This window comes from Protomyctophum parallelum (assembly GCF_964188405.1).
Source record: "Protomyctophum parallelum genome assembly, chromosome: 1".
In the NCBI taxonomy this organism is placed as follows: domain Eukaryota; kingdom Metazoa; phylum Chordata; class Actinopteri; order Myctophiformes; family Myctophidae; genus Protomyctophum; species Protomyctophum parallelum.
The window spans coordinates 33,446,063-33,458,537 of record NC_139697.1 but is presented as its reverse complement, the minus strand read 5'-3'; the positions used below and the strand labels follow the sequence as shown (position 1 = coordinate 33,458,537).

At 44.3% G+C, this 12,475-nt stretch overlaps 1 protein-coding gene across 1 annotated transcript in view; it reads left to right on the top strand.

The window, feature by feature from the left end:
• csmd2 (CUB and Sushi multiple domains 2) overlaps positions 1-12,475 on the top strand; it is a gene marked incomplete at both ends in the record, with an annotated part of 400,982 nt that overhangs the window by 48,821 nt on the left and 339,686 nt on the right. The window contains one exon of the mRNA XM_083776184.1: positions 1,945-2,057. Within this exon, the coding sequence (XP_083632310.1) occupies positions 1,945-2,057 (113 nt within the window). The remainder of the gene's footprint in view (positions 1-1,944; positions 2,058-12,475) is intronic.

Genomic DNA, 12,475 nt, shown 5'->3' with positions numbered 1-12,475 from the left:
TCACCATGCCCACCCCCACACCCACATGCAATGCACGAGCGAACACTCACCACCACCCTCCCTATGCGCCGCTTTCAAACAAGATGGCTGCAGTCCAACTCAATTTGCGGTCAGTGAAGGGGCTATTTGCATGAACATGTGTCCCATCATTTAGCTGATATCCCACTGTGACAACCTGAGCGGAGAGGAGTGAAATCCCGCATATATTAAAGTCCTCGTCCAGTTAATCTCTTCTTTCCGACACTGTTTGGCGATTCCACTCCGCCTCCAACTTGGCGGTAAAAGATTAAGTGAATTACCCAGACCTCTCTCAGATAAAAAAAATGAAGTCAGGGGTGCGTAATAGATTGTATAGAGTTACAATGAGATAGTGTGTGTGTGTGTGTGCGTGCGTGCGTGCGTTGGAGTAGTTTGAAGAGTGTCTGGGAATTGATAGTACTAAAAATGAGCTGGAGCTGAACAGTGAATGTGCCTCAGGGTGAACGTGTCCAGCATTAGAATCTATACATACACATGCTACACATTTGACCCATCTGAAAGTCTGATCTGATTGAATGTGTGTAAAGGTATGTAAAGTTGTCATTTCTGTGCCACAGTGGTAAACCACTTGAACCATAGGCATCTGGACACAGTGGCATATCTTAATAGGCGGACATTCTGCGGAGATAGGCAAATAACACATCACAAAGTGTCGTGTTTTGAGCTTGTAGCTTGTATGTGCAGTACAACAAAGTATATACTGTAGGGGTTGACGCTCCACTGCTGTGTATCTTTTTTTTGTGTGGATAAAATGTTATTTTGATCTACAAGCTCGGCTATTTTCAGCAAATGTAAAATCAGTCATTACGGCTGCATCAAGGCCCAACAAAATACATTTTAGTCGACTAAATCAACTGTCGATTTAGTCGACTAAAATCTTATATTTAGTCGACTAAAACTAGACTGACACTGAAACATTCCAGGTGACTAAAATTATTAACTAAATTAAGTTTTATTCCAAAGACTGACTAAACTAAAATAGAAATGTGCTGCCAAAAACAACACTGGTACTGCCAAGGTTAAAATGATACACTGTTTCTCTCATGAGCAAGCAGCCGTGCTCTTGTTCAGTGGGAAGAATTTCACCACTTGGGCACCTGAGTAGCAGGACATGAACGTTACGCCAGGGCTCCACTGGGCGCATCGCGTCTCCGTCGCGTCCTGCTCGTGTCATGACAACGTCAACGTCACGCTAGAGGTGCTCCACCGCGGGCCTTTGAAAACTGCGCGTCAGCAACATTCTTTTATGTTGCTGACTGCTGTCAACGCGGTGCGTGCGTCAAAAAACGAACCGGGGCAATTTTTGAGTCACCGAACGCAGCACAACGCAACGCAACGCGGGCAGTGGAGCCACTCTCCATTGATTAAAAGGGCACATTCCCGACGGAGACGCGACGCAGACGCGCCCAGTGGAGCCCTGGCGTTAGAGTGCAGCTCCATATGTGTTTAACCTGAAACCCAGATGGCGTGATTTGACTACATAATGCCGGTTCAAATGCCTCTTTGCTGTCACAATTCTCCCACTGACACCTGGTGATGTAGTTTTTGTCGATCTGAGCCACTATTCAGGGCCAGCCTGGGAAGCATTCCTTTTCGGGTTTATGATCCGGTCGGGAGTGGATTGTAGTTGTTGTAGTTATGTTGTAGTCACTGATTTGTAGTCATCAGGCAGGAAACCACAAACCGGAATCAGAAGTACCCAAAGTTCAATGTGATCAAGGGCATCGTAATTTTAGGGCCTATACCCAATAAAAGCCTTTTTATTTACATGTTTTCTTCTGGAATGCGTAACATCTGGCATGTCTGAATAGGGTTCCATGAGTAACCTTGCAAGCGACTGTGCAGTTGATTGTATTGCCTTTGTCACTGACTGTTTAACGGACTGTTGTGTTCATCTGTTCTCAGGTTAACGGGGTTCCAGCTGCCGTCGCCCATTGTGAGTACAGGAGCCAGGCTCACGCTGTGGCTGCTCTCCGACTACGCTGTCAGTGGACAGGGATTCCAAGCTGCCTATGAAGGTAAGGCCGCTCCAGCACATTTTAATGCATTTTGTTTGAGCCATGTAGTGAGTTTCCGTTTACCACATCGATAATCCTTTTTTTCTTAATGTCATACATACAGTATGGAGGTGATTCAATTATATTATGTGCTTGAAAGCTGAAAGCAATTCCACAATAAGCCTCATAAGCTGCCTCAGAGATTTGTGACTGTTTGACTCGCACTCAATTCAAATCCTTGCGGAAATTAAACGTTGCATGGTGATAGCAAGTTTCACTTTTAACACTATATCAGAGGCAAAATCTTGCCTATATACTGCTGAACAAAATGCCTCTGAACACAATAACACAAGAACGTGTGTATTCAAATGTTGGGCATACTGCACCATTCTTATCGTGGAGTCGAATTAGCAATGTGCACATGAAGCCTTTTTCTATTAAAATGTGTGAATGTTTGATGTAAAGCCATCAGCTCCGGCTAGCTTAGTGCCCGCTCTTTTCCCAGGCAGATGAGGGACCTTTATCACATTCCTTCTGATGGAAACAGTGAATGCTTTATGACCCGTAGAGGGATGATATTAATGATGGCACTCTTCAAACCCATGCAAGAGGAAAGATGAGGCAAGGGAGGGGAAGGAAGGACGAGGAGCAGCTAATTAGCCTAATTACCTGACAAGAGTCCGTCAGCGGGTTTGAGAGACAGGGTGGAATGTGGGGATTGCTGGTTCGGTGGAGCAACATTGAGTGACTCGGGAGGCCTTCGAGCCTGATTTAAGGCACAGACTGACACACTGGAGGAGGCATGAAGTGGATGCTTCGAAACCTGTTGACACGTCTTTCACAGCACAATGCTTGTGTCAATGACACTCTCAGTGTCTTCAGGGCCTTCATGCTTCATTGTGCCACATGCCAGAAATAGCTGATACACGCTCACATTGACACCTACGTATAGCATAGACTGCGTTATGTGACTAGAGAAAATGCAGACACCACATCAGACTGCGTTATGTGATGGAAAGAGACCATTGAATCTTGTTAACTTACCTGGGGGTCAATTTTGGATGTCTCGACTTTCTTTCTGGCTATAGCGTTCTTCCGGCTCCTTGTGGAAGTGTGAGAGAAAAAAAAACGCTTACATGTGTTGCTGGATAATTGGGAAGATAATTTGGCAAGGGATGCTGAATATTTGCTGTTGTGGGAATTACTTTTGGAAAATGGTCTGGTAACAGTTGCTATTCTAGTATTGGGTTGTGTGTGTGACAAAATGGTCTGGTAACAGTTACTATTCTAGCATTGGGTTGTGTGTGTGACAAAATGGTCTGGTAACAGTTACTATTCTAGCATTGGGTTGTGTGTGTGACAAAATGGTCTGGTAACAGTTACTATTCTAGCATTGGGTTGTGTGCATGCTTCAGACTCATCACAGAACAGAGACCAGAAAGTGCTTGGGCTATTGAGTTGTGAGCTGGCTTCCGAGATGGGCATTGGCTGGGTTATAGCCCTTAATGACTGTAATTGGGAACTGGGAGGTATTGAGCTGTATTTCTCTCCCCTGCTTATTCTCTCTGTCTCCCTGTCTCTCTCTCTCTCTCTCTCTGTGACAGTGTCTGTCTGTCTCTCTTTCTCTGATGCGTCACACTCTCAAGGGCACACACATGCACTCACTCACGCACGCAGCGCAGCCACGCACGCACATCGTCAGTTAAGTGAATAATGCTGATTGTTCACCAGTGTTGTGATTGACTTTCGTTCCACGGAGAATGTGTGACGGCTATTGAGCCAGTTGACCGCCAGGGGAAATCAGTGTGTCTCCGTAATTACCTGTCACCACTGTCACATGACGCTGGCGAGGCGCCAGACTGCACTGACCCCGCACACGCAGGAGGGGAGAAGACCCCTATACTGTGCCGACATGTTCCATGTGCCAGTTGGAGTGGATGTCGATGGGAGTGTTAGAATCACTGCTCAAAGTCAAGAACCAGTGGTTAGCACACGCACGCACGCACGCACGCAAGTTCTTAATAAACACATTAATGTATCCACGACTGTGGCTCAAGAGGTAGAGCAGGTCGTCCAATGATCCATGGGTCGGCGGTTCGAATCCCGGCTCCTCCTGTCTACATGTCGAAGTGTCCTTGGGCAAGACACTGAACCCCAAATTGCTCCCGATGTGCTGGTTGGTAACTTGCATGGCTTCTGCCGCAATCGGTGTATGAATGTGTGTGTGATTGGGTGAATGTAATGCACAATCTATGTAAAGCGCCTTGGATAAAGGCGCTATATAAATGCACCATTTACCATTTATCCACCAATTTCAATAAATAGGCTTGCTCTTTTTAAAATGCACACGTTTAGTCATCCTTGGTGGAGAGACTGGCGTCACGATAGCAGCACTTCATTCTGCTCTGCCGCCTATATAATCCCTCTGAAAAGTGAAGCGAAGTGAATAGCAGCTCTCCCCTCTGCTTGAACTCGCCTGCTCTCATCCCTGTATTGTTTGACTTCCACCTCTCCCACCTATTCGCGGTACAGGCTTTGTCGGCTCCTCTGTTCTCATCCAAGTCTGGTGAGTGTGGCTGGAGATAATGAGCTATAATGAGCCCACGGCTGCCCTTACAGTATATATTGTGGAATGCTGATCAAACTCAATGCTGGGTTTATGTTCATGTTCTTTCAGTCAGGATAACAACTCATGAATGAATAGAATATTTTGAATATAAAATGAGCAATATGGTTTGGCCATGAATTGTATCTGTTTTTTTGGTAACCTCGCGTCACCAGGCTTTCCACCTCGGAGGAAAGCCTGGTCTGTGTTACAAAATTCCTGTGTGAACCAGTCTGGAGCGGATGATATCGCTACATCATGTTGTAGTCATTGTTTTGTAGTCATCAGGCAGGAACCATCATCTGGAACTTCCTTTCCCTCAAACCGGAAGAATAACAATACAAGCCTGCTGCTTTTATTGAGAAATATCGGTTTGAGGGAAAAGGAAGTTCCAGATTGATGGTTCCTGCATGATGACTACAAAACAATGACTACAACATGATGTAGCGATATCATCCGCGAGGAGGGTGAGCAGCTAGTGTTTGAGAAAGACAGCCGTGGTGAAAGCAGCAGCATAAGCATGAGCAGCAGCAAATTAAGCAGGGCTGAGCGTGAGCAGCGCAACATTTTTAATGGAATAAAGCTGTTTTTACCCCGCCTTGGTAAATAACGTTTTTGAGGCCCTTTCAAAACGGTGTTCTGCCACAATGCAATTCCAATGGGAGTCACATGGTTTGACCAAACATTTGTGTGTGATTGCTGATTGCTGCCTCATCAAACACAAATGTTTGGTTGTGGCAGCCATTTTAATCACATACAGACCATAGAACATTGGTTTGATATGTGTGAATGAGGCCTGACTGAACTGCGTATGCCTGCCTGTGACGAGCGCAGTCTCCAGTCCCCTGTAATCAGTCTGGAGGTGAAAGCAGCCAATGTACTCTGATGGTCACGTCCCTGGCTGTGTTTATATTCAGTGTCATTTCAGGTTAGGGCCACTCACACAGCACTCCTCTCCTTATTACTTTTTGAGTCTTTTTTTTTCTTTTTCACTCTCCCCGCCACCATTTTCTCCGCTCAGTGACTTTCCATCAATATAATATATGTGTTGTTATATCTGCAATATCCAACGCTTGTTTATTCGAGTAGTTAGTTACACACGGCTTGAAAACAAATGACTGTGCCAGTCTCTTCCATGCAGAGAATGATGAGTTTCCTTTGCCTCTGTAAAAATGGGTAGGCCGTGTTCTAGTAATGATATGATAAGAGTCCAAGGGGACATTTTTTACGGAAAAACCACAAGGCTCGTTATTGCTTGAGAGAGGCGCTGTCTAATTAATGATGATTCATAGTCAGCATGATCCCTGATGGGGCCAAATTATTGCACAGCAATGCCCTGTCAGAGTGGATGTGTTTATTATTTAATAACTCATTTTGTTATTATTTGTGTGGCTTTTGCATATGACATACGGTGTTCGTTTTTTAATGGGATTTTGTGCAGGCACGTGCACACATCAAAGGGGGCTTGAGCCCCTGCCTTTTTACCCGTCTGTAAAACAACTGCCCTTTCCAGACCACAAATGCAGCATTTACTATGGTGAAAGAAATGCAAATGCCACTCCTTTCCATGCCATATACCGGAACGCAGCATTCAGGATAATTAATTTTTTCCGAAGTCTCCTGAACTTGAACGCAGCATTTAGCGCTGAACTAATTTGTTTCTAAATCCATGTCGTACACCACATCTCCAGTAGATAAACAGTGCTGGTTTTGGATCTACAAGCATCTACAAGCTCTCAACGTGTCGCAGCGCTCTCAACGCAGTTGTACTTCAGCTATTTTCGGGATTTCACCGCATTTCAGCCGCTGCCTCTCTCTCTAACACTCTCTGCACATCCCTGGCAGAGTGATTATGCGTTATGTTGGCACGTAGCAGCTAACAGCCGAGCCCTATCTCTGCATATAAAGCCCAAACCACACCAAAGGGTCAGGTTGGGACAAAACAGTTTTAAGGTAAACCACACCAATGCGGTACACCAGTGTGGTGTACCTTAAAAAACGTTTTGTCCCAACCTGACCCTTTGGTGTGGTTAGGGCTTTATATAATGTCTCTCCATTGGGACTTATATGGGAATCCATTGGGAACTAGAAAAAGTGCCCTTCTGGGCACAGGTCTCCACCAGGATAGGAATGTAGGACATTGCAGCTTGCCTTCATCTGGTGGTTGGATAAAAGGGCAACAAAAGTAAATTAGAGGTGCAGTTAGAGGTAAAAACACTTTTCGGCCAGTTATAGCGCCACCTTGAGGCTGAGTTGAAATTGTTCATGTGGCATTTCTTCCTCGGCCTAGTGGGAATGTGCGTGCACAATTTCACGGAAATCATGTGTTCATGATTTGCAGCATTTTTTTTAAACTGAGCACTCCTGTGAACTTTGGAAGCCAATCTTAACCAATCAGGATGGAGTCTGAGAAATCTGAAAGACACGTTTCGCTCCAGAGAGACTGTGTACCAATTTGCGCGATGTTTGGACAAAATCTGTAGGTGTACTGTGCAAAAACTTGTTTTGCACAAAGCGGCCTCCTGGTGGCGCTATAACAGGCCGTTCTGGAAATTTGGCATCGACCGCGTTAACGGTGCCGGAGATTAGCTGCTCACGGACACACACACGGACGGACACACGGACGGACGGACGGAGTGCAAAACATACTCTCCCCCCATGCCTTCGGCCTGGTGGAGACAATTATGTTATATTGAAGTGAGGCCATCCGTGTGTGTAGGTGGACTTTGGTGCAATTTTGCTGTAGGCTTTCCAGACAGACCTGAGTTTATCTGAGGTTGTGTGCTATATATAGACATTGACAGAGTGGAGTTGTGCAGCTCCGCCATTTTTATCCAGCACTGATATAGAACAGTTTTTTTCCACCTATAAGCTGAGACACCCCACACGCGTGTGCCGGCACACACCCACATGCAGCACGCACGCACGCACGCACTCACACACGCACACACGCACACACGCAATATGTATATATACTTCTTATACAGCGAATAGCTATACTAGCTATGCTTTACTTACTTACTTACTTACGCTCTTGCAGCTATTCCTTTTACGTTTTTTTTTACTTTTATTTATTTTATAATTTTTATGATTACAACGTACAGACTGATATACAGTATCTGTATTCACAGATTCCTTAGTTCTACTACGATAACATTCCATGTCATGTTTATTTGACAGAAAAAACAACTGCCTATATTTAGCTTTTGTTGTGCTATAGCTAATTAAAGCAATAATAAGCAGCCTAGCTCACTGGTCTATTGACTGGTTGAACTCCATTTATTGTGTCTGCTCACCGTAATCACCCCCCATAGAGTTGGCCCATTGGACTGCTGGCGCAGGGTGAATCAATGCCCCACTATGCTTCCCCGAGCTATATCTGCCTTTCTCCACCAAATCAATGCTTACGAGAGCAGCGTTTGACTGTTAAAAAAAAAGAAAGAAAGAAAGAAAGAAAAAAAAAACACACCAATCAGTCACAATCTAGTTATGAAGACCCCATGTCACCACTATTTTGGATGTTTGCTATATCTTTATTGCTATTAACCTCCACATTGCATTCACTGCTCATCTACCCAACACGAAACTGTGTAATGGCTGGGGACCACTGTGAAATCTCTCTCCTCTCGTATAACACACAGAACACCCCCTATACACAAACACACACAAACACGTGCACGGCTGCACACCTATGCGCGCAGGCATGCACACACGGACACACATTCCCGTATTCTCACTCAATTCAATTCAAAGGAGCTTTATTGGCATGAGAAAACAAACGTTTACATTGCCAAAGCAATTGTTACAAATAAAATACAATAAAAACAGTTGAAAATGGGGAAAGTGTATACAGTTGGAGGGGGTACAGCATTTTGTAAACAGAGCTATGTCACATTGCATCATTATATACATGTTATAACAGGGTATAATGCTTTTTTTAAAACAAGCAGCAATTCTCACTTTGGGACAAATGGCACTCACTCACTTCTACTTGCAAACTCTTTATTGTCTCCATCACCTGTTATAGCGCCACCAGGAGGCCGACTTTTGTAAAACACATTTTTTGCTATTACTCCTCCAGGTTTTGTCCAAAAATCTCCGCAAATCGTTACACAGTATCTCTATAGTCATGTGCTCAAGACGGATCTGTCCGCTATTTCATATTCCATCCTAATTGGCTAACATTGGCTTTCAAAGTTTGCAGGACTGGGCCGTTTTGAACAAAAAGCCTCAAATCATGAACGCAGCGTGCAATTTACGTGAAATATTTCATGCACTTTCCTACTAGGCTGAGGAATATATCCCACCCGTTTCACATTGGCCTGTTATAGCGCCACCAAAACACATTTTTGGAACAAAATGCCTCAAATCATCGAATTGCCATCAAAGGCATAAGAACAAAATGGCACCCTTTTCACATTGGCCTATTATAGCGCCACCAGGAGGCCACAACCTGACATGCCCTGGTGGAGACCTGTGGGGCACAGGTTTTTTCTAGTTCACATTCAATTTGTGGCTACAGTATGTGGAACAGAAAAAGGTCAGAAGAGGGCAAATGAGGCACACTGGTGCCTCTCAAAAAATATCCAATTGAAAATATAAGACAACTCGTATTTCTTGATGTCGCACTGCTCCCATCACACTATCTGCCTACCTTTTCTGTCCCTGCCCCCCCCCCCCCCCTCTCTCTCTCTCTAAAGCCATTAAAGTACCACTGTGATTTTATCCAGTCATGCGTCACGTGCATGCAGAGCTGTTTCGCCGTCTCCTCGTTTCTTAGTTGCATCATCGCCAGGTCTCCCAACTGGGTCAGCCTGAGATAAGCTTAGCTGTCTGCTTCCCAGCATTTAAGACACTGCAGGTGTTAGTATAAGCGGGTAATTTGGAGATAGAAAAAAAAAAGTATTGGATTTATGTATAAAGTTAGTCATTTCTGGAGGCAATCGAGGACACCTGCAAACGTTTCTTTCTACAAGTTATTCATTATCTTCAAATCTGTGTCTGACTTAGGTTGAATTTTAAATACCATCAATAACTTAGCAAAGGCGCAGCAGTCTTTTAGTAGTGGTGCAAATCAATGGATATTTGAAGTTTGCTTGAAAATTGTGAACACCGCAGGCAATTAAAACGTGAGTGGGAGACAGTGAGAGAGAGACAGGGGGAAGGAGAGGTGGTTGTAGGGAAAGCGAGAGAAAGCATGCCAGCAACAGTCACTATCCCACATTGGTTTTAAACTAATCTGCAATGGCTCCTCTATCTCCGCCACTCCCCTCCTCTACCCTCAGCTATGTCTCTATCTCTCTCATCCTCATTCTCTCGATCTCGCTCTCCCTCTTTCTCTGTCCCTCTATCTCTCTGTCTGTGGGGCTGCAGGAGGAGATGGAGGCGATGGGAGAGCAGCGATGCGTGAGTGGGTCTAGCGCCTAATTGAAAAATAAAGCTTGTCCCCTTAAGTCAGGGAGTTGGCCAAATGAAAGTGTGATGACAGAGTGTATAGAGTGCAGCAGCGACCTGGATCCAATGCTACAATCCTAATGTCCCATTTGCTCCCCGCGGGGAGTAATAGACATTTTTCACAGAGGTGCAAAATGGCCTTGTTTACGTGCGTTTGTGTTTTGATTTAAAGGGTGGTGTGGCACTGTGGTATTTTCCACCTATGCATACACACACACACACACACACACACACACACACACACACACACACACACACACACACACACACACACACACACACACACACACACACACACACACACACACACACACACACAGCACACTAGGAAATGTCTTCCTTTGGATTTAGTTGCTGATGCTTAATTCTGTTTAATACATTTGGCTTTGAATAGGAGCAGGCCTGGGTCAAATAGATGATGTTGGTCTTGCCCACATGCAGCGGTACAGTGGAACTGTGAACCTGAGAAAATGATCTCACAAAATGTAAACGATATTCACAACATTAATAATATTTGGGACTACAAAGACATCAGATCATTGTGATTTTGTCTTTTGTGTCACCTTCACTTGCTTTCATCTTTAGCTATTTTTTTGTTCTCTCATTGTTCCCCTCTATGCTGTAGTCAAGTCTAGTGCAAATCTCTCTATCGCTGAACATTGAGCACTTCGATTTGATTAAATGTGACCGCAGTAGCCTGTGGCATGAGTTAATCTATTCCCCTAAAAACAAGCATGCATGTAAACAAATTAAGACATTAGCAGCATTAATCCCACCCCCTGTGTGTGTGTGTGTGTGTGTGTGTGTGTGTGTGTGTGTGTGTGTATACATGAGTCGGCCAAGAGGCTTTCATCTCACCTTTCCATGAATGGGAGCATAGCTACACTACCAATTATTTCAGCATTCAGTAGTTTCTGTGGCTAAAGTTGAAAAAAAGCTTGAATCACTTTCATCCTGCTGTTACTATGTTGGGAATGCAATTAGAGGAGAACAGATGAGAGATGGGGCGAAGACATGCAGCAAAGGTCGACGGGACTCGAACCCGCGACTGCTGTATTACCAGCCTAGGTGCCTGGACCGCTCAGGCCCAGGCCCCAGACAGCGTTTTTGATGGAAAATAAAGCTATCTTCAAACTGCCAATAACTAAAGAACAGATGAAAGTACAGACTTTTGAGATATTTGTTGTTTACTTAGTCATAGAACAAGATATTCTGTGTCTGTGAAATATTATTTAAAAAAAAAAAACGTTGGCAGTGGCTGCAGAATGTTCTAGGGAAACTCTGTTACAGCAGTATATTTCTTGGCAAACAAATCAAACCAACAGAGTTAGTTAAAATGCACCATGTGAGGCTGCAGTGGAATAGTGAGCAGCTGTTCCAAATCATGCCAGGCCATCATGTCTCTGAGAGCCAGGTCACACACTACCCACTGTACCTCATTCCCATCTGACTATACCACAGCTACCCTGCTGGTCAAGCATATTACTGGTCCACTTTGATCTGTGTGGGTGCACGTGCATGCGTGCGCTTGCACATGCATGCATGGCCATATCTCCCTACTGTGAAGACCAGAGGAATGTTACCAAGTTTGCATGTTAATCAGTCTGTCCCTTTCAAGGCCTTCAGACTGCCAGGGTGATTATGTCATGTGATGATACTGTATGTCTTAAGTCTGCAGCTATTATCTTAATAATAACTGAGCGAAGCTATGCATTGATGACAGCTTATTTTGTATTTATTTATTATATATTTTTCTATTTTGTTTTAACACATCCACACTGTCTGCTCATGAATATCTAATTTCGGTCAGAGCTTGCTTTGTTTCAAAATACAGTTTGCATTCAGTTCTAGACAGAGTTTTCTCAATGTCATAACTCTGGTGCTGGTGCCTATAGTGACTATGAGATGTTTCTCTCCACAGCCATTTCAGGCCTTTCCCCCCATAAAGACACAAAAATACCAGATGTGCACTGTTCCAAAGTAACTCTCTAATCACCATCTAAAGCGTTACTAGTGCTTTAGTGGCATTTACCTAAAGAACAACCTTGGATGCCTCCAGTGTTTGTAGGTACCTTTCCACACGACGACTCAGCTCCTAATTATGCCAAACGTGATTGGTGAGGGGCCGTTGCCAGGGCAGCCCTGAACCAGCTCTGGGAATAATGCCCAATTTTACGCTTTGTCTTACGACGGCATTGCACGCAGAGTTGATTTTGTATATTTGTGAGAGAGGGACAGAGAGTTTGCAGAGTGGTTCTGAGCATGGAGATTGGCTATATACTCGCAATTCATCATACAACAATGAGGTTAGGGCTTTACAGCAAGTGTTTACTTCCATTGTGTGTGTGCAATAATGTGCCCCACTACTTTCACAAGGTTA